Source organism: Podarcis pityusensis (assembly GCF_964106645.2).
Source record: "Podarcis pityusensis genome assembly, chromosome: 2".
Lineage (NCBI taxonomy): Eukaryota > Metazoa > Chordata > Lepidosauria > Squamata > Lacertidae > Podarcis > Podarcis pityusensis.
In genome coordinates this window covers 54,422,927-54,447,150 of record NC_138029.1, presented here as the reverse complement: position 1 = coordinate 54,447,150, position 24,224 = coordinate 54,422,927, and the positions used below count along the sequence as shown (strand labels likewise).

Here is a 24,224-nt window from a genome sequence, read left to right as displayed (position 1 = left end):
ATGCAGTATTTGCCTACAGGCCTAACAGAATTAAAAATAATAATAACAACCCAGGATGGAATGGAAAGCATACAAAATGGTCTAAAGTTGCCTTTATCCTGAAAACTGCTGTTATGCTACTATGAGGCACTTCCAGTTGACAGTATCCAGATGCCCAATCCTAAGGCCAGTTCACACATGCGAGCCATCTGCTTATTTCTTCCATGCAATTCCCCCACACAATGAATTGCACAGACACTCCTCTCGGTGAATTGGTCTGTACACTGTTATATGTGGGCAGAAACCATTTCCACAATTACAGCAAAACTTTGTCCCACTGATGCAAGCTTATAAAAAGGTCACTGGCTTCTCTGAGCTGAATTGGACACAGTCTGGTTCACACTGAGATTTCCCCAACATGACCCCTGTGCACATGAGAGGTCACATGGAGAAATCAGCAGCCCCCTTCACTGTGTGAACTAGCCCATAATGGACATGTTTGAAATACTACGGATTATATTTAAATAGGACTCTGTTTCAAAGCACTTTGCATAATAACAGTAAAAATTCACATATTAAACTGCCTTATGTCAGATCAGACCACCGGCCTGCAGAGCTGCCTTGTCTGCCCACCACCAAGGACTCAGCCAGAGGATATTTCTTAACCTTGCTCCCTGAAGATATTCCAAGAAGGATCCATGCCTGTAACTAAAGTTGGCTAGTATCGTTACTTACATGTTGCATATGGGAAGGAAAGAGACTTCAAAGGGAACTCCTTCTCCTAAGGTCAACTAGTAAGTTCATAGCTGAGGTGACATAACCACATATGGTTATTATTTGGTACAAAAGTAACTGCAATGAGTCTTCAACACTTGATGAGATAAATTCAATTCAGCTAAAGATGCACATTATTTTAGGGAGTTTTAAAATCCCTACCTAGATGGGAGTATATGCAACCTGCATAACCTCATCAGATTGTTTGATCCAAATTAGATGACACCCTCCAACAGCCCAGATGTGTAGCGTGGGGTTTGTCATGGGGGCCGTGGCCCCGGGAGCAATTTTGAGAGGGGGCGCAAACAGGCACCCCCACAGCATGTTCCCTCATCGGAGCCTGGCTCCACACCAGAAGGAGGTGCGCCTTGGCTGCGGCGCTTGTGCCCGGTGCAGCTCTGCCCCCGCCCCGGGTCAGGCCTGACTTGGGGGGAGGAGAGCAGGTGAGTGGATGGCAGCGCTGCTGCCCACCCTCCTCAGCTGCAGCACACCTCGTGCCCAGTGGCAGCAGCTCCGCCGTGGTCATATCTGATCTGGCGGCAGAGAGCATCCCACCTCGGTCCTGGCAAGGTGCGCCTGGCGGATGAGAGCAGGGCAAGAGTGGGTGGCAGCTTTCCTGCCCCTCTCCTACCCTGAACTGTGGCATGTGGGAGGGTTCCCTCCACACCCCGCCCCCTTGGGGCAGCACAGGCATATGCTTTGCCACTGTAATAGCCCAATTGAGGGTACTCAGCAAAAAAAAAATGTACCAAAACAGCTACATGCATTCATTTAATGTAAATGAGTTGACGCCAATACCTTAAGCACTGGGGCAGTACTGCAGGCCTTAAACATAAATATTCTGGAGACAGCAACATTCAGATTTTAAATTGTACTAATTGAAAATCAGTTTTCGTCAAATGCATTTTAACCAAGCCATGACTGGGGGAAAGCAATTGACCATTTTCCACCCTTGCACCACTTTATCAAGCTGATGGGGCCAGAATATGGCATGTCAGTCATAAGAGCTGATTCTGCCACAAATAACGTGTTGTATTAAAATGATGCTGCCTGATGCTAGTATTTCTACTAGAGGCTCTCATAAATGTCTGCTCATAGCATTCTCTGAAATGTTACAAGTGAGACATTACGCCCATATTGATGAAAGTGATCCTACATAGTTTGAGATATTCACAAGAAGCCAATAATCCTGCTATGTGAGTTAATGAATGATCCCCTTAACTGAAGAAAACCGTTTTTGCAAGTGTATGGATTGCCTGTGTAGGGTGTAGATGAGAAGAAACTGAAAACCTTCAGCACACACATCTACATTTGGAAGTGTCTTCTGCTTGCACCAGTGGGATCAATTCAAGCTGTTATCAAATTCCTGCCTTTTTGATCCAGTAATACCTTTCCATTCAAGTAAGACATATCTCTGCAGACTAGGGCAGATTAGAATAAAAAGATATACTTGGGAATCATATCCCGGGAATGGCCCATGTTGTGTATTCTATAGAAATAAAAACTGTCCTTTCTAAATAATTATACAGAATACACACCCACATCCAACAAGCAATTATACAAATGGAAAGAAATCATAACTGACAATACCGTGCTTCCACTGCGGAGTTTAATTTTATGTGAAACCTTAGCATATATTTTTCACTGGCATATAGCAACAGCATCACTACTGTTGTTTAAGGCCCTGCATCAGTGTTTACCAGAATAAGACTATGCATACCTTTGTAAAGTAAAGCAGTTGAGAGAGCAAAAGAAAAAGAACTAAGAGAAGTCGTACTAATGATTAAACAAATCAGACTTTAAAAGCATTATTTGGCTGGGCAAACAAGGCAGTTGGGTGTCTTTGAATTTATGATGCTTCAGCAGTATTCAGTTTATATTAGATTTGCAGCCGGCACTGACTGTTAAAGGAAGCAAAAGGATGCAGAAAATGTGGTATTTGCAGGGTGCTTCATGAGACAGAAGCTGGCCTATTGATGTTAATGGACTTTTTTGCAATTTTTAGTTTGCTAGAAGAGAAGCAGGGTGAAGACTGACACGCAAAGATTAGGAAGCAGCAGGAAGCTTCTTTTAAAAGGATAAAAATGGGCATTTTTGCATTCACCAGCACTTACCTCCTGCTCACGCTGAAATATTACAACGCGACCCCCCTTGTCCCCTGTCGCTAGTAATTCTCCTGTGTGGTTGAATTCTACTGTAGAGATAATGTCAGCTGAAAAGAAAAAGACAAAGGCAATTTAAGTTAACTGCAAACTGGCTTTGCACAGGCATCTAAAGGCTTCATTGCCTATATGGTTACAGGAACAACCACTGTCAGGGCTTTGCCTCCCCTGTGGAATTTCTATGGAGCAGTTGGATGTTCTATTATACTTGAATATCATAAAGCGAATTCATAGACATTGTAAGCAAAGAATTGTCAAGATTTAAAAATCCATATGAGCACTTCAAATAGTCAGCCATTACACTCTTGCTTTTGTCACCAACATAAATGGCTGGAATGTTTACACCGGCTGGGGGATGGTGTGTGGGAAAAGCACGAGTCTTTACAAATAGCATCTCATGAGGGCTGGCCAGTGGTGCAATCTCCAGGCCCCATGTGATTTATGGGATGAAGCAGCCTTGCTGCAGGAGAGGGGGAAATAACCTTGCTGGATGGTCTGTTAAACATTATTCTTTATTAATTTTCAAGTGATGTACAGCAATCTAGGGAGGAGCGCACTCTTAATGCTTGAAAGGGAGAGTGTACAATGTCATCTTCCAAAGAGAAGGAAAGGATCACTGGATGTTGCAGCAAACTAAGAAGGTAAACACTTTTTTGCTTGTTTTAAAGGCTACAATAATGTTCCTGCTATCTGAGCTGGAATCCTTGGTTTCTAAAGAAGTTTTTAAAAATTCATTACATAAAACATTGACAACATGGTACTGGAAATACACGGGAAGTCACAGGCACTATCAGAAATGGCACCTGAGGTTACTACAACTGCATTCCACGCTGTAGTCACAGTGATAACCAACATGCCGGTTGAAGGCCAAATTGCATTTTTCTAGTTACTGTTGCTTGACAGAATGCAGTGTCCCTGTGACAAAAGTGCTTTCCAAGGAAAAAATATCAGCATCTCTCATAATAACCGAGTAAAAGTTGCATGTTTATTCTGCTTTAAAAATGTCTAGAAAAACGTTGTCTCCTCCAGCAAGTATCTGCCAAACGTCAAACTTTGGAACCACAGTGTGAAATGGGATGATGTGCCAGTTATCACTGCCTCTCACTTAGATCCTCAGGAAGCAGCAATAGGTAAATACCACCTTAGATACTATTCATTAGCGCTCTCTGTATTCCATCATCACCTAGATTCACTCCAATATAATCTCCCCTTAACAATCACACTGTCTAGTATAATGGATTCAAAACCACAGAGAATCTACACCGACACAAAATCTTTTGATTAAACTTCTATTAATTACAGAGTAAAAACACATACCATTTTTTCATTCTGAATGTTCATGTCAATAGCGAACAAAGAATATTTTCGTTCATTCATTCATTCATTCATTCATACATACACACACATGTACACACAGTGCTTTTTTTTCTAAGAAAAATGTTTAGGGGTACCCTCATTTTGACTCAAGAAAATCACCATTTATAGTTCAAATCGGGAAAAATAAATACAGTAAATGGACAAAAGTACAAAGATTCACAAAATGTTTAGGGGTATGCATCCCCCTGCGTCCCCCCAGAAAAAAGCACTGCATATATGTCTCTATATATATCTCCCAATGGGAAGGGCATGCGGTGTTAGCAGACTGAGGAAAGCATATGTTCCTTTCAGCCTCTTCCCCGCTCCCCTCCCCGAAATAATTCTGCCCACAGGGCCACAGCCTGGAAGGAGTAGGGGTGCCCAGGTGGTTGGCTCCCCTGCTCAGCCTCAGCCTTAGGAAAGGGGCCAGAGCTAAGGGGACACCAGTAGTGGGAAGAAATGAGGTTGAAGCATCAAGGGAGGAAGACAAATGACAAAGTGCATGGGCACAAGGGCCTCTCACCCGAGGCTCCCCCGAAACCTGGAGCCAGTCATGAAATTTATCCCCTTCAAATACAAATATACAGTACACCACAAAACTGAAATGTGTTTCCTCAGCAAATGAGCCCATGCCTCATGGCTGGGTCGGCCCTGAATAAGATCTACATTAGGATCTGCTGCCTAAGTGGATCCTGCTGAGTTTAATGGGATTTACTCCCTACTAAGTTTGTGTGTTAGGTGTGCTGCCTAAACTACACATGCCATACATGTGTAGTTATATTTTCTGCAGCCCACAGGGATATGTTTCAACATTTACAGCTCCAAGGCGACCACCTCCCAAACCCACCCCTATAACGCAATTTCTGGAAGCATTATGTTATTTAATAATATTCAAACTCTCTGAAGTGAAATATAATGGAATATACATTTAACTAAAATACAGCAGAGAGGTGCTTGGGCAGAGAATGATTTGACTTACAAATGCTGTCCCTTTCAAAAGGTGGAAGAAAGGAGTGTTTACACTGCATCAAGGTAAGCGGGTAACCTGCTGATGAGTGGATTTATCAGGGCTATTCTTAGGAAAATATGTCAGGGGTTAATTCCATTGCAATTACTCCCTGTCTTCAGCAACTGCATCTGAGTGCAGTTTTCAGTGAATGCAAAGCACAACTAGAGAGGGAGAAAAACGGCTTCCAACATAGCAGTATTGCTAGCTAAGGGCTTCTTTTATAAAATGAAGGCTTTTACACATTTTTAGCTTTTGGCATCCATTTTCATTGTGTGTTAGGGAGCAGGTTTTATGGTGTCATGGGCTTCTTTCAGCACCCAATTTACATTTGCTCCCTTCCAAGTTATATCTAACAAAAATAAAGACATAGCTATCAGGACCTTGTTTCAGGGTGCACTGCCAATCCAGGCATCTCTTCTTTTCTTCCTCAGAATGTCTAGTGTAACACAGATGTGTGATGTAGAACCTTCATATTGGGTGCTAGAGGCACAGCAGAATGATGTCATTTTACATAGTGAAATGGGAAATTACAAGAAAGGAATGTGGAGTGGATGCCTCATAAAGTCTCATCTTGTCTTCGGAAATCTGGGGAAGCAAAGAGGTGGTATGTTTTGTCTCCACAAGGTATGATAGTAACAGACAACTGGCCTCCCACATGGTTACATCCTACTATATAGTAAACTCCACCTGGTAAATTGTAATCTGTGTTCGTTGCCATTGAGAGTTCCATTTAGCCCAAATGCATGTTGATTTGAGCTTTTAAGAGCCTGTGACCCCACTCTCCATGGATCCAATCACTCTCTATGCAAGAAGCCTACTCCTCACATATACTCCCCCCCCCCAATGCCTGCTGGGCCATGAACATCCAGATGGCATTAGGCAGGTGAATAATGAGTTCCATGCTGCCTCTATTAATATTTGCACAATTTTCTCCATATTGCCCTGTCTCTTCAGCACTAAGCATATTTACCAAGACATGAATGCTTTCTGAAGTTTGTCTTAACTAATTTATAGCACTTGCTTGCTGTGAATAGATTTAGGAAGACAATTTCATTGTAGACAGGGCTGTGACAACAGCTGAGAAACCCACAAGGGCTGCAGTGGGATTTATATTCTTCTCTTCTTCTTCCTACTTGGTGATTACTCGTAGCCGAGTAAGATTGTCTTCCATGAACATGGTCTTAACAGTAAGTCCATAAGTGACTGTGGAGGCCATCATGTCCTTCCACAGTGGGGACATAGGTTTCTGGGCAGGAGTTGATCACGGTGAGGGTTTGCCAAACGTTTAGCGTTCCATTGCCTTCAAGGTCCACAACACCTTCAGTAAAGGCTGTTCTCCAATTGGTGTGCTCGCAGGCAAGTGTTTCTCAATTGTCGGTGTTTAAACTACATTTTTTTAGATTTGCCTTGAGAGAGTCTTTAAACTGCTTTTGTTGACCACCAGCATTACACTTTCCATTTTTAAGTTCGGAATATTTTTAAGTTCGGATTATTGTTTGGAGGACTATAATCAGCCATCCAAAGAACATGACCAGTTGTTTGTTGATGTTGAAGAATCATTGCTTTGACACTGGTGATCTTTGCTTCTTCCAGTACACTGGCATTAGTTCACCTGCCTTCTCAAGTGATATATAATTTTTTTCCAGAGACATCATTGATGGAATCTTTTGAGGAGCTGGAGATGGTATTTCTAAGTGGTCAATGTTTCACAAGCATACAGTAAGGTTGGTAGTACAATAGCTTTGTAAATATGTATTTTGGTTTTCCTGGTCCTCAAACACGCTGTGCTTCAATCATTGAGTTGGATTAGTGGCGCTGCAGAGGGGTTGTTTTGCGCTTGTTGGTGCAGCACTTTGTTTTTTTGGATGTTGAGTGATAGGCCAAGCTTTTTGTAAGCTTCTGCGAAGATTTTTAGGATGGTTTGCAGGTCATCTTCTGAGTGTGCACACATTATGTTGTCATCAGCATACTGAAGCTCTAAGACAGAAGTTATGGTAACCTTACTATTTGCTTTCAGCCTACTCAACAGTATTCTTCATATCCCTAATGGAGATGTAAAAGACATGGTTGCACTGGATGTGAGTAGCTTGCTTACTTTGGAGGATTTAGCACTGACCTGCAAAGAGCTAGTCATTCTGGAGAGCTAGCAATAACCACACCAATCTTGCAACTGTACTATTTATTTACAGAAGTAAAATGTTTTAAGGTGAAGTGTGAGAGCACACACAAGTTAATGACTTGGGGTTTGCAATACCAATACAGAATGGAAGGAATTAATAATACTGCATGTTACACAGTATTGACTCCCCCCCCCCCCCCCCGCCGGGACCTTTTGCTTAGTTGCTGCTGCAGAGTGGGAGTGGGAGAGCTAGAGGCAAAGAGATGCCTTATGTAAGAGTAGGAGGCTAAACCTTATAGGCTCAGCTTTGTTATGAAGAAAGAAAAGGAACCAGGAAGGTGGGAGAAGGTTTCATACAAAACACACAGTTTCCCAGTCCCACAAGAGCAAAAGAGGAGTGAGATTGGGAAAATGAAGAAAACAGAAACAAGTAAAGGAGTTGAAACTGAAACAACACCATCTAATGTTCTTCATAACTTTTCACTGAAACAATACATGCAGAACTGCAGATAGGCTTCCATGCTTTAACAAGGACTTATCATTTTAGGCAATTCTTCCACCTGCCAAGTGTGGATGCCTCCATTCAGGGTGGCCAGTAACCTAAACCCCATGGCAAGGCAACTCACCCTTCTCTACAACCATTGTGGCTCCAAGGATTCTTGTGAACTCACCAAGTATTCTTCTTTGCCTGTCCCTCTCCACAGAGGATTCCTGACTAGGAAAACAACAAACATGGTGCAGAGGCAAGGGGGCAAGGCAACGAATTGGCATGGAAGGGACTTTAACTACTTAAAGTTAAAGAGAGAAAGATGCCAGCTGCCTCAGCCATCAATGGAACTATGGTATCTAAAAAGGGCAGTGCAGAGTATCTAAAAAGGGCAGTGCAGAGTAGTCTTCAAGACTGACCCCCAAAACCCGACTAAATTGGGAGTGCAATGTGCACCCAGGAGATGAGCATCTAAGTACACAATCCCAAGAGCGGCAGAGGTGGCCTTTCTTTCCTTGGCTAGTTGGAAAAATATCCTCTATTCTTCTAAGTGGCATCTGTCAGTGTTTAAAATTGCAAAGACACTCCTAAGCTGTTCCTTGTTCATTTTTAGGGTTAACTTGTGTCACTGGAATGCACTACAGTCTGATCCTGATTGTCACCTGCTACTTCAAACCAGCCTTCATTTAAAGGCCAATGCAATGTGCAATATTAATTCGAATTCATAATGCTATTTGCACGATCGGTATATATAATTCATGACTCTTCTTCACGAGAAGACTCCAGCAGCAGATTTGTGGCAACAGAGGAAAAAAACTAAGATCCCCCCCCTCCTGCCCCCCTCCGCCCCATCCCTTTTACTTGCTTTCCTACACATGCAGTGCCTGGAGAGTGCGGAATTCAACGAAAACAGTTTCCATGGTGATCCTTCTTTTCTCCATGAGGCAGATGATGCCAGCCCGTACTTCTCTCCCTTCTGAAGTACATTAATGCTCTTTATTGCTTTCATGCTAAATATATTGAAGATTGGATTTGATTTCCTCGGGAGCAATACCATTTTTATTGGGGGGGGGGGAGGAGGAATGGAAAGTAAGAAGCAGACACAGAACTCAGCATGAAAAATGTCATCTTTTCATTTCAGGCAAAAAATATATATACACCAAACGGATGGCCCACCCACAGACTAGCTTGAGGTGGCAATGAAGGTGGGGCTACATCTGGATTGCCATGGAGAGATAAAATTCCTCATCTTTTTCATATTGCCTGCAAACAGGTCTGAACTGAAATGGGTGGATACTGCAAATGTTTTTGCCCCCTGGTGTAAAGCTTTCATCGGGGGGGGGGGCAGGGTCTTGAAATAGTGTAAAAGAGGAGGGGTGGCACTTCATTTTCATATAGGGCTTGCCATATTCCAGTTCACCAAATCTGACAACCTAATTTGCATATTATGGGTTGGGAAAGTGTTTGAGTGCGTACATACACCCCTGCTGATTTTCCACTTCATATCATTCCTTTCAAAGTTGTTTCATGGGAAGGAAACAGGTGGTTGGGTTTCTGCAGGAGAAGAAGATATCCTGCTTTATCACTACCCGAAGGAGTTTCAAAGCGGCTAACAATCTCCTTTTCCCTTCCTCCCCCACAACAAACACTCTGTGAGGTGAGTGAGGCTGAGAGACTTTAAAGAAGTGTGACTAGCCCAAGGTCACCCAGCAGCTGCATGTGGAGGAGCGGAGACGCGAACCCAGTTCACCAGATTACAAGACTACCGCTCTTAACCACTACACCACACTGGCTCCCTAGAGTGCATTTTGAAATGTACATTATGAGAACTGTCTTTCATTAAAAAAAAAAAAAAAAAAAAAAAACCTAGCCGCAAGCTTATGAACTGTTTCTGACAGCAATACTACTGAACACAGTAGACTTTCCTTCTCTGAAAACACCTATAGGGTTGTACTTTTAATCTTAAAAAAGAAAAGAATAAGCTTCAACTCACTTGCAAAGGTTGCAGAATCATAACATCTCCTTCCTTTTCTTATGCCTGGAAATTAGTTACTTATTTTTCTTTCTTGTATACAGCTTGTGTTTTGTTGTCAGTCTTAACACTTACATGTTGAATTTTATCTCTGATACTGTTGTAAAATAATCATCATTAAGTTACACAAACTTTCCCTAAGACCAGGAATGGGAAACCTGTGACCCTCTTAATGATGATGGTGACTGGGAGCAGCCACTGGGACCATTTAACACCAGTCCTAAAGGATTGACATTGGCTCCCAGTACATTTCCGAGCACAATTCAAAGTGTTGGTGCTGACCTCAGCCCAGTATACCTGAAGGAGCATCTCTACCTCCATTGATCAGCCTAGACACTGAGGTCCAGCTCCAAGGGCCTTCTGGTGGTTCCCTCACTGTGAAAAGTTACAGGGAACCAGGCAGAGGGCCTTCTTGGTAGTGGCACCCTCCCTGTGGAACACCCTCCCATCAGATGTCAAGGAGATAAAGAACTATACAACTTTTAGGGGACATCTGAAGGCAGCCCTGTATGAGGAAGTTTTTAATGCTTCATGTTTTGCTGTGCTTTCATTATGCTGGAAGCCACCCACAGTGGCTGGGGCAATACAGTCAGATGGGTGGAGGTAAGAAATTGTTGTTGCTGTTGTTGGACCCCCATCAGTCTTAGTCAACATGGCGAATGTTCAGGGATGGTGGTAGTCCAGAAACATCTTGAGGGCCACAGGCTCCCTGCCCCTGCATTATTGGACAGTTGAAGCTTGGGGGCAGGGTGGGGGTGGCTGTGGAGTCCTCCCAGTGGAGGCAGCTCTATACTCAGGGGGTGGGGGTGGGGGCAAGACAATGGCAAGGTCAGGAGAGCCTGCATTTATGTGTGCACCTGTGGGGCAACTGCTGTAGGGCTGCCTCAGACTTGCCACTTCCACCCTGCCCTGCCCCAACCCTATGCCAAAAGGTACAGCGCTGCCACCTCTGGATTGTGAGTCAGGAATTCCACTCACCAGTAGATTTGTCATTAACATGGTGGAAGCCGAGGCCTTTCTGGGGGAAAGTCCTCATTGACTAGGTATAGCCAACATGCATTCTCTTTAACAATCCTTAGGCTACAGAGACTGTGGAGTCTCCTTCCAGAGAGGCAGCTATCAGGCAAATTTCAAAGATAAATTTCAGATGTCACAGAGAAACAAGGGGAGTGGAGGCATTCACAATTCTTCTGGTGCTTATAGAATAGGAACTTTCCCTGGGAAAGAAAGAGGTGCCTTTGCCCATGAAGTTTACTCATATCACTATGGAGAAAGGATGGGGGAGTTCTACTTTGGACACAGAGCGTGAATCACTTGCCAGCTCTATTTCATGATGACTGAGACTGCTCTTCTGGATGAACTGGATTGTACAGAAAACTTCTGTTGCAAAATAACTCCCAGACAGGTTTCAAAGTTCTCATCTTATCTTTGAACTCCGTAACAGCTGCGGACTTTGGTAATATGGCACCCGGAATCAGGACAAAATTTGCCCCCCCCCCCCCCATATTTCTTATTTTCACAGTAATTCCTTTTGGTACAGTTGCTTTTTTATAAATCTTCTCAGTAGGTACCCATATAAATATAGGATTATTATTATTATTATTATTATTATTATTATTATGCATTCCCTCATCTTGGCATCCTGTGTGGGGGACCAGCTGCACCATCCTAAATCCAGCACTGACCATAAATAAGGATTCCAACCCTGCAGATGATAAATTGAGAAGTACCATTTAAAAAAGCCCCCAGGAAACCTCAGGGCTGCCAAACGATGAAGGATTTAGATCATTCAAATCCCAAGCTATGAGTTGTCAAATCCAGTTTAATGCTGATAAGTGTGGGATAATAACTCATTGCACATCCCCTCTCTAAGCCCACCAAACAGAAAAAGGACAACAGATTTATTGAAGGAATAGGGATGCTAGCACTGACCAGGCTGAGTGATTGTACAATAATCCCCAATGTCCCAGGCCTGCTGTGTGACTGTAATAAAGGCAGCCAATGGGATATTGCAGTGTTCCAGCAACCACAGAAGGGAATTTAAATCTAAGAGAGAGCTTTCGTGGTGTTTTGATGGATAAAATAAACACAAGGAGATAAAAGGAAAATTACAGGTACTGAGAGAATGGAAAGGAACAACATTTGGGGCTGCTGGACCCTTGGCTTGATCCCCACAATTGACAGACACTCAGCATATACCTCTGGTCCCTGACAGTCATCTTAGAGACTGCAAGGGTGGGTGTGAGTGTACCCCCCCCCCAAAAGACACCTCTGAAGAACTGTACCCAAAGACATTCAGTAGAAGCTTCTCTGTTGAGTTCATTAAAATGACAGTGAATATGTATCAAAAGGATACATATTCATTCTCTCATGCAAATCCTTTCTGAAAACCCATTTCTTTTAAAATAAAATCTGATATGTGCTCTACGCCAGCAATACAGAACAAAGGCCAGCAGTTGAAAAATTATGTTTATGCTTCTGCAGAGAGATTGTGGAAATAACAGTTCAGAGTCTGCCAGTCTAGAGACTGGATAAAAGGCCTCAGATGAACAGTTTCAAGTCTAGGAACAGCTCTGAACTACAGAGTAAGTTTTCAGGCTTTAGTTTGTGGCACTTTGCATTATGAGAAAGAGGATATGCTGCTCATCCCATCTCCTTTTGCAAGCATTTCCCCAAATGTGATTCTAGGCATCAGCAGTGGCCATTTAAAACAAGAATTACATTAACGATTATCCTAGTGAAACCAGCTATGCTATGATATGGATGATCGCAAGTAAAACATAACAAAATGCAGGGTTATGTCTACCTATATCTGTTGAGTTGATGGTTAGGACATAGGAAACCAAATCATCTACAGGTAGGTATCTGTTGGAATTCTGCCTGGGTCAGAGGAATGTGCCACAAGCATAGGCACCGGCAGATATTCCTGTCGACCTCCCCGCGTCTCCCAACCTCTGCTGATAAGCAGGCGAGGTCCGGCGATTCTTCTCAGATGTATGAGAGGAACACACCGTTCTTCTTCTCCCCCTTTGGTGTCCCCAGGGAGGGGAAAGAAGCAGACAGAAAACTATTTACATCATTTATTTCTGCCTCTTACATCAGTACAGAGAATCATGTCTGCACTCAACCACAGCAAGAAAAAAAACTCCTCCCAAGTACATCCAGTACGGGTCATATGACACACACACACTGAGCTAACATCCGGTGCTCAGTACAGAATGGACTGCCCCTTTGTTCCCATGGCAACAGTCACAAACATCCTGTCTGGCTTTCCAGCCACAAGCAGCTGGCTGAGCTGCTAGAGCCTTTGCTTGCTGCAGCATTGGTGCTTTATGGTAACAGTATCTGTGCAATGCCAGGGAGCTTTAGGAATCACTGGTAAGAGGTTAAAGGCATTATACAGAAAAGGCAACCCAAAAAAGTCATTTACCAGCCATGGACAATAAGCAAAGAAGTATCTGCCCAAGATGAAGAGCACAGGAAGACAGGCAAAGTTGCACGACACCAGGGCCAACAAAGTCAAGACTAGCTGTTGTCCAGTATCCAGGTAAAGTGATAGGTTTTGACTCAGAAATATTTATAACCAGGCTAGAAGAGGGAGAATTAATGGTCTGTCCAAAGTGGGACAATAGAACCATGCTGCAGCACGGACATCTTTATCCTTGATTGACACACCAAAAAGAGCATCAGTCCATACGACTACAAGTCTCACCATTAAGGTTCCAGCACACCTTATATAGCCATGACTATATTTTCACAGTGTATAATATAGGCATCTTTTTGAGCAGGCACCCCCAAACTTGGCCCTCCAGCTGTTTTGGGACTACACTTCCCATCATCCCTGACCACTGGTCCAGTTAGCTAGGGATGATGGGAGTTGTAGTCCCAAAACAGCTGGAGGGCAGAGTTTGGGGTTGCCTGCTTTTGAGGATCTTGAAGATAATTCTCTGTAGTGTGAAATCACTTTCAGTTTGGCCAATGAAAGCTACCATGAATCACCAAATTTGGAAATACATATTATTTCAAATTACAGTAACATACTTCAGAGTCAAACTACCCTCAAAGCAACAAGTTCAATCCCTTTCAATGTTACAGAAGATCCAGATTAAAAGACATACTGGGCAATGCTAGACATATTTGGAGAAGACCCATTGAAATGGTTGAACTTGAGTAACTTAAGACCGTAGAGCTCAATGGATCTACTTCAAATATGAATGACACTGGATATCACCCAGTGTCCCCCCCCCCCCATGGGCAATACCATGTTCTCTTGTCTGTGATTCTTACCACTAGAAAGAAAGGTATGGAAGTATCCTCCTGGGAAGCTAGTTTACATACTAATTTAGGGACAAACTGGAAGAAAAGCTCATCTTCACATTTCCTTTTCCCACAAAATTTGGCTTAGGAAGAAGGGGAAATGTGTTTCTGTGCAGTCCGCAGGCCCTTTGCAACACCTAAGTCGTTGCTAGTCAGAACAACGAATTGCTTAATGCTTGTAGCCCCAAGCAAAATTTCTGCTTAGCTATTAATATGCCCTCATTGCAGAGTTGAATTTCTGCCCACAATTCCAAATTACGTAGAAGTGGAATGGCAGAGATTCAAGAACCCTGTGTTTAATAATTAGGTTAAAAAGTATTAGGGAAGGAGGGAATGATTCCCGATGTTTCAATGGAAGGGTCATGCCCAGATTATCTGAAGCAATCAATCTTCTTTCAAACTGTGTGGTCCACAGTAGGGGAGGGGGCTACAGAGGTTAAATCAGGATCTAATGGCATGCAAAATCACACATGATTGATCTGTATTGATTTTCCCCTGCTGAGGGGAATGATAGGCTAGCAAACAGAAATCAATTCCACTGCATTAAACTCAGTACGCATCTGGGCTCATCAGCAAAAATGGCTCGAACATTATTGCCCAATCACAGAGATGTGCATTGTATGTATATGTTCGTATCTTACTGCTTGCTACGGATAACCAAATTTCTTTATTTGAGCTGGTGGCGTTTTAAAGAATTATAATTCAAAATGGCACACGCTTGCAAACTATGTAGAAAGACTGGATCCTTGCTTGACAAACCATCATTATATATAGTTAACCAAAACTTTTGAATGTACATGAGAAAATTCCAGTCTAGACAGAAAAATTCACTTTGTTTCAACTATGGGAAAGACAAAATGTCTGTTAGCTACAGGCTTCATCACCCACTATGGTTCAGGCCAATTATACAAAAGGCAGAGTATAAACATGAGAATTACAGTACAAGCTATTGTGTAAGATTATTACTATTAAATGCTTTCGACAAAACTCGGCTCAGAATAGGTTTTTTTAGAAGCACAGTTCTCCATTTCATCAAATAAGAATTTGGGCTACTGATACAGTGGGTTTTATATTGGGAACCATTTTTTAAGGCAAAATGCATGTGCTTGACTTTTATAAAAGGGCCTTCTCTGTGGCTGCACCTAAAATCGTGGAATCTTTTCCCCTGGGAGGCTTAGCTGACCCACACATTTGGTGTTTTGCTGTATGGCAATGCCTAACAGGGCAGGCATTTATTGGATAGATACTTTTTATTCAATGACTTGGTTTTATCTGCTGCATTTCTGGTTTTATTATATTAAAAAATTAAAAATACTGTATTTTATGGTTGGTTTTAATTGTTATTAGATGCCGAATGGTGCAGAAGCACCAAAAGGGCAGGATATTAAATGTTCAATTAAAACAGTCCAACAAAGCACGTTTATACATCCTAGCATTTGCTTGTGACCACATATGGGGGGGGGGAGAGGAGCCCAAATTTGTTATCAGTACAGGAGACACAACCTAAACTAGCTGAGCAAGATTTCCAGTTGGGGTGAATGGAGTGTCACTGCAATGCAAAACTCCTTGTGCTTTACCATGACTAAGAGAAGCAGAATCACGAATGAAAGCCGAAGAAACACGGTATCATTTACGCTGGCAAATAATCTAAGAGCACAACCTTATCCATGTCTACTCAGAAGTAAGCCTCCCTGCGTTCAGCAGTGCCTACCCCAACAAGGACTGCACCCTAACTTTATGTGGGGAGTGGTGTGCACAGTTCTGAACAGTGGAAATGTGGAAACAGAGAAGGGCCAAAATCAGCAATAAAAGGTGTGTGTACAAGAACAAAGAATAGGTAAGGAGGCTTTTAAAAATGTAAGCAGTAATTTGATAATTAGGACCATGTAAGTTATAAGCTCCTGTAAAATAGAGTACCCTCCTCATTCCATCCTCTTCTACTCTTTAGTAGAGGAACAACAGAGTGTTTTCCAGTCTTTGCTCTTTAAGGCCAGAATGACAAAGATTCCAGCTTTGATTCAGGCTCCACCATATACAACAAGCTTGGTTCCTCATGCAAGTCTTGAATTAATTCCATTGCCATTCTTCCTGGGTTTCCCCCTCCCATCTCCAGCTGAGTATATGGACTTTTAGCCCTTCCAAACCCTTTGGAATGTAAAGAGTGTGTCTCGAGGCCATACATATGTCCCTTCATTAAACATACACCGTCTGTGCTAAAGAGATCAGGAGGTCAACAGGCCAAGGGTTGAAACCACAGAATTCGTTTTTTCATTTATCCTCTTGTTCTCCATGCTCCCCTTCTTTCCACTCCCTTTTGTCAGCAAATGATGGAGATTGACAATTACCAACTGGCAATCTCCTGTGCAAATGGTGGGTGCCCCACACTGGTCTCAGATTTGACAAACTGACCTTCACATTGCAAACATGCAACATGCCAGCTTGGGGGGTGGTGGTAAGCTATCATTTTTAATTGGCCAGGCCATGAATAATGTTATCTCTGATAACTGAAGAGTGTGTTAAACCAAGAATTAGAACAGCAACCTTGTGGTTCTTCCTTACACTAGGAAAATCACTGGTGGGAGGGGGACAGAATTAATGGCTGCTCCAGAGGTGTTTCATCTCTATTTGCATGAAATCTGGTATCAGGCTGCAATCAAATGAGAGATTCACAACTTCTCATGATAGGGAGAGATAACATCTGCTCAAAGACCCTTGCATTTTTACTTTGAATCAATCATATACTCTGTGAAGTCCAGGGAAATCACCACTAGGCAGTAATTTGGCAAAATAGTTGCCTCATGGCAGGAGAGATTGATGGAAATTTTCAGACCTCTGCAAAGAGATTTCTAAAAGGAAGATGGGTCTATCTCAATCTGGGAAGTGATTTCCTCTGAACTTTCACCAGAGAGATTTTGAACTCATTCAACGAAGCTGATAACGACTCTAGACTCTACCGACAGCTCAATTTAATGTTCCTATTTTTACGAAGTACCTTGGAGCAGGTATTCATTGTAGCATATAAGTGTTAATACTTTCTGTGCAAGGCTGAAAAGGCATTCCATTTTGCCCCCTAGAATGCTATTTACTTCCTGGTGCCATTAATGGATCACCTTTTACTACTTTTTACTACCTCTTTAGCGGTTCGAATCCCTGCGACGGGGTAAGATCACATGGCTCGGTCCCTGCTCCTGCCAATCTAGCAGTTCGAAAACACGTCAAAGCGCAAATAGATAAATAGGTACCGCTCCAGTGGGAAGGTAAACGGCATTTCTGTGTGCTGCTCTGGTTCGCCAGAAGCAGCTTAGTCATGCTGGCCACATGACCTGGAAGCTATACACCGGCTCCCTTGGCCAATAAAGAAAGATGAGTGCCGCAACCCCAGAGTCGGCCACAACTGGACCTGATGGTCAGGGGTCCCTTTACCTTTTTAAGTAGCAGACAATATTTTAACACTATGGTCTGCTTCAAAGTTTCTACATGAAAAGCAGTTGCCTCTAGAAATCATCATGCAATCTGATTGCAGAACATTACATGTGCATTTTTCTGGGCGCACACATGTGAGAAAACCATAGCATCCCAGCTGATACAAAAACAGCAAACCAAATTCATGTACCATTTTGATCAATGATGATCTCAAAAGTGCCACCTTTTCTAAACGTGCTTCTGTGTCTTTGTAAGCCACTCAATATATAGAAAATAAGCAGGCAAAGCACAGAACATTTTAAAAAGGTCAGCATGTTGGATGACATTCTGCTTCATGCACAAAGGGACTTCCCCCATAAGAATTCTGTAACAGCTCTGAAGCACTAAGGGCCAAGCTAAATGTGAGACTAACTACATTGGCAGCAGCCACATTGGCTGAAAGTTAGTAACTGACACAGGGAGGGCGCGATGAGCCAGGAGTACAGAATAGAGGCAGAAGCTGTAGTCTCTCCAGCTAAGGAGCTGGACCAGGTTCAGGGCTCTAATCCTGTTGCTGGAGATGAAACCACTAACAGAAAGAGGTTTCCCTGAAAAAATTGCACTTGAACTCTGATGTTGTATAATCTACTCTTCTGCTGCTTATGTAGACTAGACCTTAGTTATTTTTATCCTGTGAATTTAGAAAATCCAGCAAAGAATGTATTTTGCTAAGTTTTGAAAGATATGCAAAGCGTGAAAAATTACACACCTGATTTACAAAACTGTATGCCTCCATGACAATACTTAGCTACAGAGACATTCTTTATTGTATGTATGCTTAGCATAATTAGAAAATATGCTTTCTGTAATGCAGTGAATTTGAAACAAATGATTAATTGCACAATTACAAAGATCCATCATTTTTATATCACTTTTATTTTGTAATTTCCACTGTTACATTTCTCTTTCTCTCATGCATATCCACACAAATTAGAGGAAATCTGTTTGGCAAGTGATGAAGTATCACATTAGTTCTTCAGTATTCAGAGTGGGTCTTATTTATCAGTACATTTTGATTTGCCCCACTGCTCCAGTAAGCTGAATGGAGAGCATTTTGGTCCCTTTCTTTTTTCCACCTATATTTCAGCCTCCACAGTGATCCATGCACTGCAGAATTGCAGAAAGGCTTGTTTTTGTTTCTCATGTTTTATTTGATTTCACATACTCTAATGCTTCATCATCAATGTCACCGGCAAGGTAAACAAGTAGCATGAATACATTTGCAACTATCCAAAGCAAGGCTTCCATGTTTTGTTTGTGGATGGGCCTTATCCAGAATTTAGCTGCAGTAGTGTCTGGTCAATTGACCACAGAGTCAATCATACTGTAATGATTTCAAACCCCCTTTCCCATGTGATGTTCAAAGACAGTTGTTGATTTAAACATGCAGGCTCTCTGTGTTTGCTGAACAATATCAAATGAGCTACATTAACAGAGTGTAGAAATGTTTTCAGGAACAACAAAAAACTCCTCGTTTTGCTTTTAAATTCCAGATTCTGCAAGACAATGCAGGTGCTGGTGAAGCTTTCTATTTAGCTACAGTTCTCTCAACATTGCCTTCCTGTTGTTTTAGAGGTGGTACATCTTAAGATAGGAGGGAAAGCAATCTTCCCCACAAATTATGAATTAATATGACTGGACACTGTTCCCTGCTATGCCAGTGTGACCTTGAGCATGTCCTTCTTTGTAGTATTTTCAGGTGTTCAGAGTCAAATCAGGCCCTTGGTAAGCATGTCTCTTCCCCGCTCCCTCCAAGGAGCCCTGAGCCCTGTGACAAGCTAAACAGTGGCGAGTACAGGGTCTCCAGCATGAAGATTTAATGCTGCAAAAGCTACACCTGCTGAATTTCTGCCTATTAACCCGCTATTAAAGTCAAAAGGCCATATCAGAAAAAGGTTGCAATTTTACTGACACATCTCAGAGGTTTCTGTGTGGTGAGAAATAAGTTGCTCTTATGCACTCCTGTCTTAACAAAACAAGCTAAGGAAGTGCATGTGCAAGTCTTGAAGTTGGTTCTTACGCAAGGCCAGAGAGAAAAAACAAACTCAGCACTTTGTTCTTAGTTCTGGAACTGGCAACAATGCACCAGAGATTATCATCTTAATTTATTAAATCATTCAATTATTGACTCTATGACCTAAGAAAAGTGCCTAAGGTGGCTTACAATCATATAGAAAGAAGTATAAAATGCAAGGTAACACTACGATTAAACACTACAATTAACACTACTGGGTGAGTATTAAAAATAACCCACAATATTTGGAGTCCAACACCAGACAAGATTAGAATATAGAAGCTTGATGGAAGATAAATGTCCTACCCCACTACACCTAAAAGAACAAGACAACCCAAGGTGGGAAACACCAAAAAGCCCTCTTGCTTATCCTGACTGCACATCTCTGGATGGCAGAACAGAGCATAGATGCTGGTGTCAGGCCTGTTTGTTGCTGCCCCATAAGCTGCCATTCTCTGGGAGGCCCTAGGTTCACCACCGTAGGAGATTGCAACTGATGAAGGTATTCATGCTGGAAGAGGCACTCATTCAAATATCCTGATCCCAGGACATTTAGGCCACCTTAAAAGTCAGTAGTGGATGCCACAGTGGGGCCACAGCAGCCACCTGACCTCCCTCTGGATGCATTGCTTCTGCATACTTTGATGGAGACTGGGTGGGGTGATGAGGCAGTGAGGGTGTTGTGGTACAAATACTCCACTCTGGATTGGCTCTGCCAGCAGGTTTGCACCCTACTGACTTCACCACAGTCTCTTCCCTCCCTGTCTCAGTATGCAGCACAGCAGGAGGGAGGTCAGGTTAGCTGCATAGCATCTGCTACTGCTTCAAGTGGGCCCAAGTACAGTGTGGAAGCCAGTTCATATTAAGAAGGGCCTGTGTAACATGGGCAGAAAAGCAGACAGCAGAAATCCTGTCTGTTGCAGCAGCTGCAGTTTCTGGACACGTTTCAAGGGCAGCCCCACATAAAGTGTATTACTGTGATTTAATTTTAAAAAGGGTGTCCCCTGTAGGTTGATAAGACTCTCCAGTTCCCATCAGCCCCAGCCAGCATGGCCAATAGCTAGGGGAGATAGAAGTTGGGAGTGCAACATCTGGACAGCGCCACGTTGAGCTACTCCTGCTAGAGCAGTTAAGAGCATGATGCATCAGCTCTAGGTCTCTAATTCTCAGCCTCCAGGTATAAAACTGGGATAATGCTACTGACATACCTTACAGGACGGTTGTAAGGATTATAACGTGTGCAAAACACCTTGAGCATGTCAGAAAAGCCCTATATAAATAAAATCCAGCTCTCCAAGACTCCTTTCATCTTAGCCTTTATGATCCCATTCATTTTGGGGTGTAAAGCTGCATTTCCACTTGAGTATCCAATTACTGAAGGTTCTACTAGCAGTAAACAGATTCTTACATATAATTGAAAAGCAAAGCAAAGAGAAATAGCTATATATTTCATCTCTGTTATTTGCCCAGCAGCTGCTGAGGAAGAGATTCCATAACTTATTTGCTCTATAAAATTGCATCCGTATTAGAACAAATAAAATTGATCTCTAAAAGGTCACGTCCTGAGAGCATGGGGAATTGTGTGCTGGCCAGCTATAACTCCTGGTTTATATCACTTTGTTTAGCTACAGCATGAAAACTTAAGCACATGTAACACAGCAAAGGCAATCTATAGCTGTCAAGACTTTTTATATACTGTTCCACAGTTTAGTGCTAGCCATGGAGGCTGTCTTGTGGCTATCCAAGTGAAGCCATCTGGTAGCTTATCAGGCAAACCCTATTGATTTTCTAAACATTTTAATGAGTCGTACCCAAATGTCACCAAGTGAGAGAGTTAAATCTGGGAAGCAGCAAGCTTCCTCTCACACCCGGCAGCTGTTTTTAGCATTTGATTGTCATAATTTTATACTGATGCCATCTACTTTTCTACATTATCATACTCATTGCAATATGATGCACATGCTTTGTAATTTTAGGGCCAAACACAGACTTTTACATAGTGTAAAAACCGGAAAATAATTAAACAAAGTAAACAACAACATGCCTATCGGGGATTTCAGAAACATACATAGCCAGGACTGTGATATACAATTACGTTATAAAGAAGTGGTTATTGTGATTTGTAGCTCATGCTGGTTAATCAGCACTGCGCCCCTGGGTAATCCATCTGCACAACAACCCTATGCGGAGGAATCTCCATCATTTCAATGTTGCAGAAGAGGAGACTGAATGACTGAGATATATTGAAGGTCAGAACTAGTGAGTTCCCCAGACTGAACTTCTGCCCATTGGAATGGCCTCCCCTCTCCTTTCCCTGTGTGTTGTTCTGGGGGTTCTTCCCACCCTGAAAGCCAGTATGGTGGGGGTGCCAAGGAGGGAATCATGTCCTGCCTGTCCCCTTACGCTGAGTCCCATTAGCAAAACTACTTAGTTGAATCCGACCTGAAGATTCAAAATTCTCTTTTGGTGCTTCACATCTGCAAATGGCAGTACTCTTTTCTATCCTATTTGCTTTATCCACACAATATTTTGGCTTTATTTGTTGGCACACAATTTTACTTCTCCTCTCAATCTCCTTCCCCAAGATGCTCCAGTAACAACCCCCTCAAATACTTTTGGTGAAACCTTGTGGCCAAAAGTCATGTGCCACAACCATCAAGCATATTCACTGCATTCAGTGGGGCTTACTTTCTGGTAAATGTGCACAGGACTGCAGCCTTAAAATGGTCACTTCAGAAAAGCCCATCTGAAAACCTAGCCCATAATAAATATAGCAAATTTGCCAGATTTCCCAATCATTCTCTGGAAGAATCTTAACTTGTTCAAGAGAGGGCAGGGAAGAGAGATGAGAAGCATTTGAGAGAGAGAAAATCGTGTCTATTTCATGTGGCTTTTTTGCATCTTTCAGACAGCCAAATAGTCCCATGGCAGGACTACTGCCCTGCATTTCTCATGCTTTAAGATGATAAGCACCGTCTCTGTGGCATGTACCCTGATTAATAGAAGACCCAAGAGATTTGCTCATTTTGCAGAATTGTAAATACTTGAATAGTGCCAATGTGTAGCACAGAAACAGTCAATCCTTTAGAGCTGTCTAATTTTAGGGTGGTTTCAAATCCCTCTGGTATGGGAAGGAACCATGGCAATCCTTTTAAAAAGTAGAGGGTACTGAAATAGTGTGGGACTCATCTGTGTGGAAGTGGCTTCCATGCTACTCTGTTATGAACATTTGTTTTATTCGTATGTCTAATAAAGTGGATTCTAAGTATGTGGACAAGACTGGAGTCAAAGCTTGGGGGAGGGGCGATTTATTTCCAGTATTTATAGACTACCTTTCACCATGGAAAGTGGTTTATAGAACTGCTTAGGTTTTAACCCATGGTTTTTTGTTTATTTTCAACACATTATTGGACTGATGAATTCATCAACCAATAATATGGTGTTGAATACCAAAAAAAATCAAAATCAAAGATAAAAATCGTAGGGCAAAATACAACTTCAAAAATAGGCAGAGTCCATAAACAGGCCAAATACAACTTCCTTAAAATACTAAGCATCTCAAGTTGAACAGGAAGGGGACTCTATGATCTCAGCTGGGAGGGAATTTCACAGACTGCGACCCAAAACACTGAATGCAGCGCTCCTGGTGGATAAGACTCCCACAAAGATCTCAGTGACTGGGCTGGTATATAAAGTATCCAGTAGTCCTTAAGGTATCCTAGGCCCGAGTTGTTGCAAGTCCTGTAAATTAATATTAGAACCCTGCTTAAACCTGGTGCAGGAGTAATATGTCCCCACCAACCGTCTAGCCACAGCGTTTTGTAACAGCTGTAACTTCTGGACCAAGCCCAAGGCTTGCCCCACATAGAGCACATTGCAATAATCTACTCCTGAGGTTATCAATGCATGAATCAATGCATGAATGACCAGGCTATCCCCATTCAAGAAGAGCAATAGCTAGTAAAAGGCATTCCTAGCCAATGAGACTACTTGAGCCTCAAGTGACAGAGACAGATCAAGGAGCACACAGACACCAACTATGAACCTTTCAGAGACCCAGGATCCTCCTTGTTGAAAAGTAAAAAAAATTAAATAAAAATAAAAATTAGAGGGAGTTAAGAGCTGCACACGTTGCCCTCCCATTGCATAAAGCAATGTACAGGTATGGGCATGCTTCAATTCAAAGTTGGCCATTAGGCTGAAGGAAAACAAGCAGCCTGAGAGAGAATCAGACTTGGTCCTTGGGAAAAATCACCACCCAACTGAAATACTGCTTAAAAGTTGTGTGAGTTTCCTTTTTGCTGCTGCATTAATCTGGAGGAGAATTGACAAAGCATGTACACTACAAGACATATATCCTCTAAACCAAGTTTAGGGAACCTTTGGTGCTAAGTTCTAAAATCCTTAAAGTGGAGATAAGAGTTCAAAGCCAGAGGCAACAAAATTAAAAAGTAACTGAAAACAAGGAAATTTGGAAAAAATATATATTAAATGCCCACAAATTAACTGATAG

General features: G+C 42.4%; 1 protein-coding gene across 5 annotated transcripts in view; it reads right to left on the bottom strand.

Annotated features, from left to right (window-relative positions):
* Positions 1–24,224, bottom strand: part of PPP2R2B (protein phosphatase 2 regulatory subunit Bbeta) — a 250,394-nt gene that overhangs the window by 79,289 nt on the left and 146,881 nt on the right. For all 5 annotated transcript variants that reach the window (XM_080997195.1, XM_080997196.1, XM_080997197.1 and 2 more), the window contains one exon: positions 2,868–2,965. In XM_080997195.1, the coding sequence (XP_080853321.1) occupies positions 2,868–2,965 (98 nt within the window). The remainder of the gene's footprint in view (positions 1–2,867; positions 2,966–24,224) is intronic.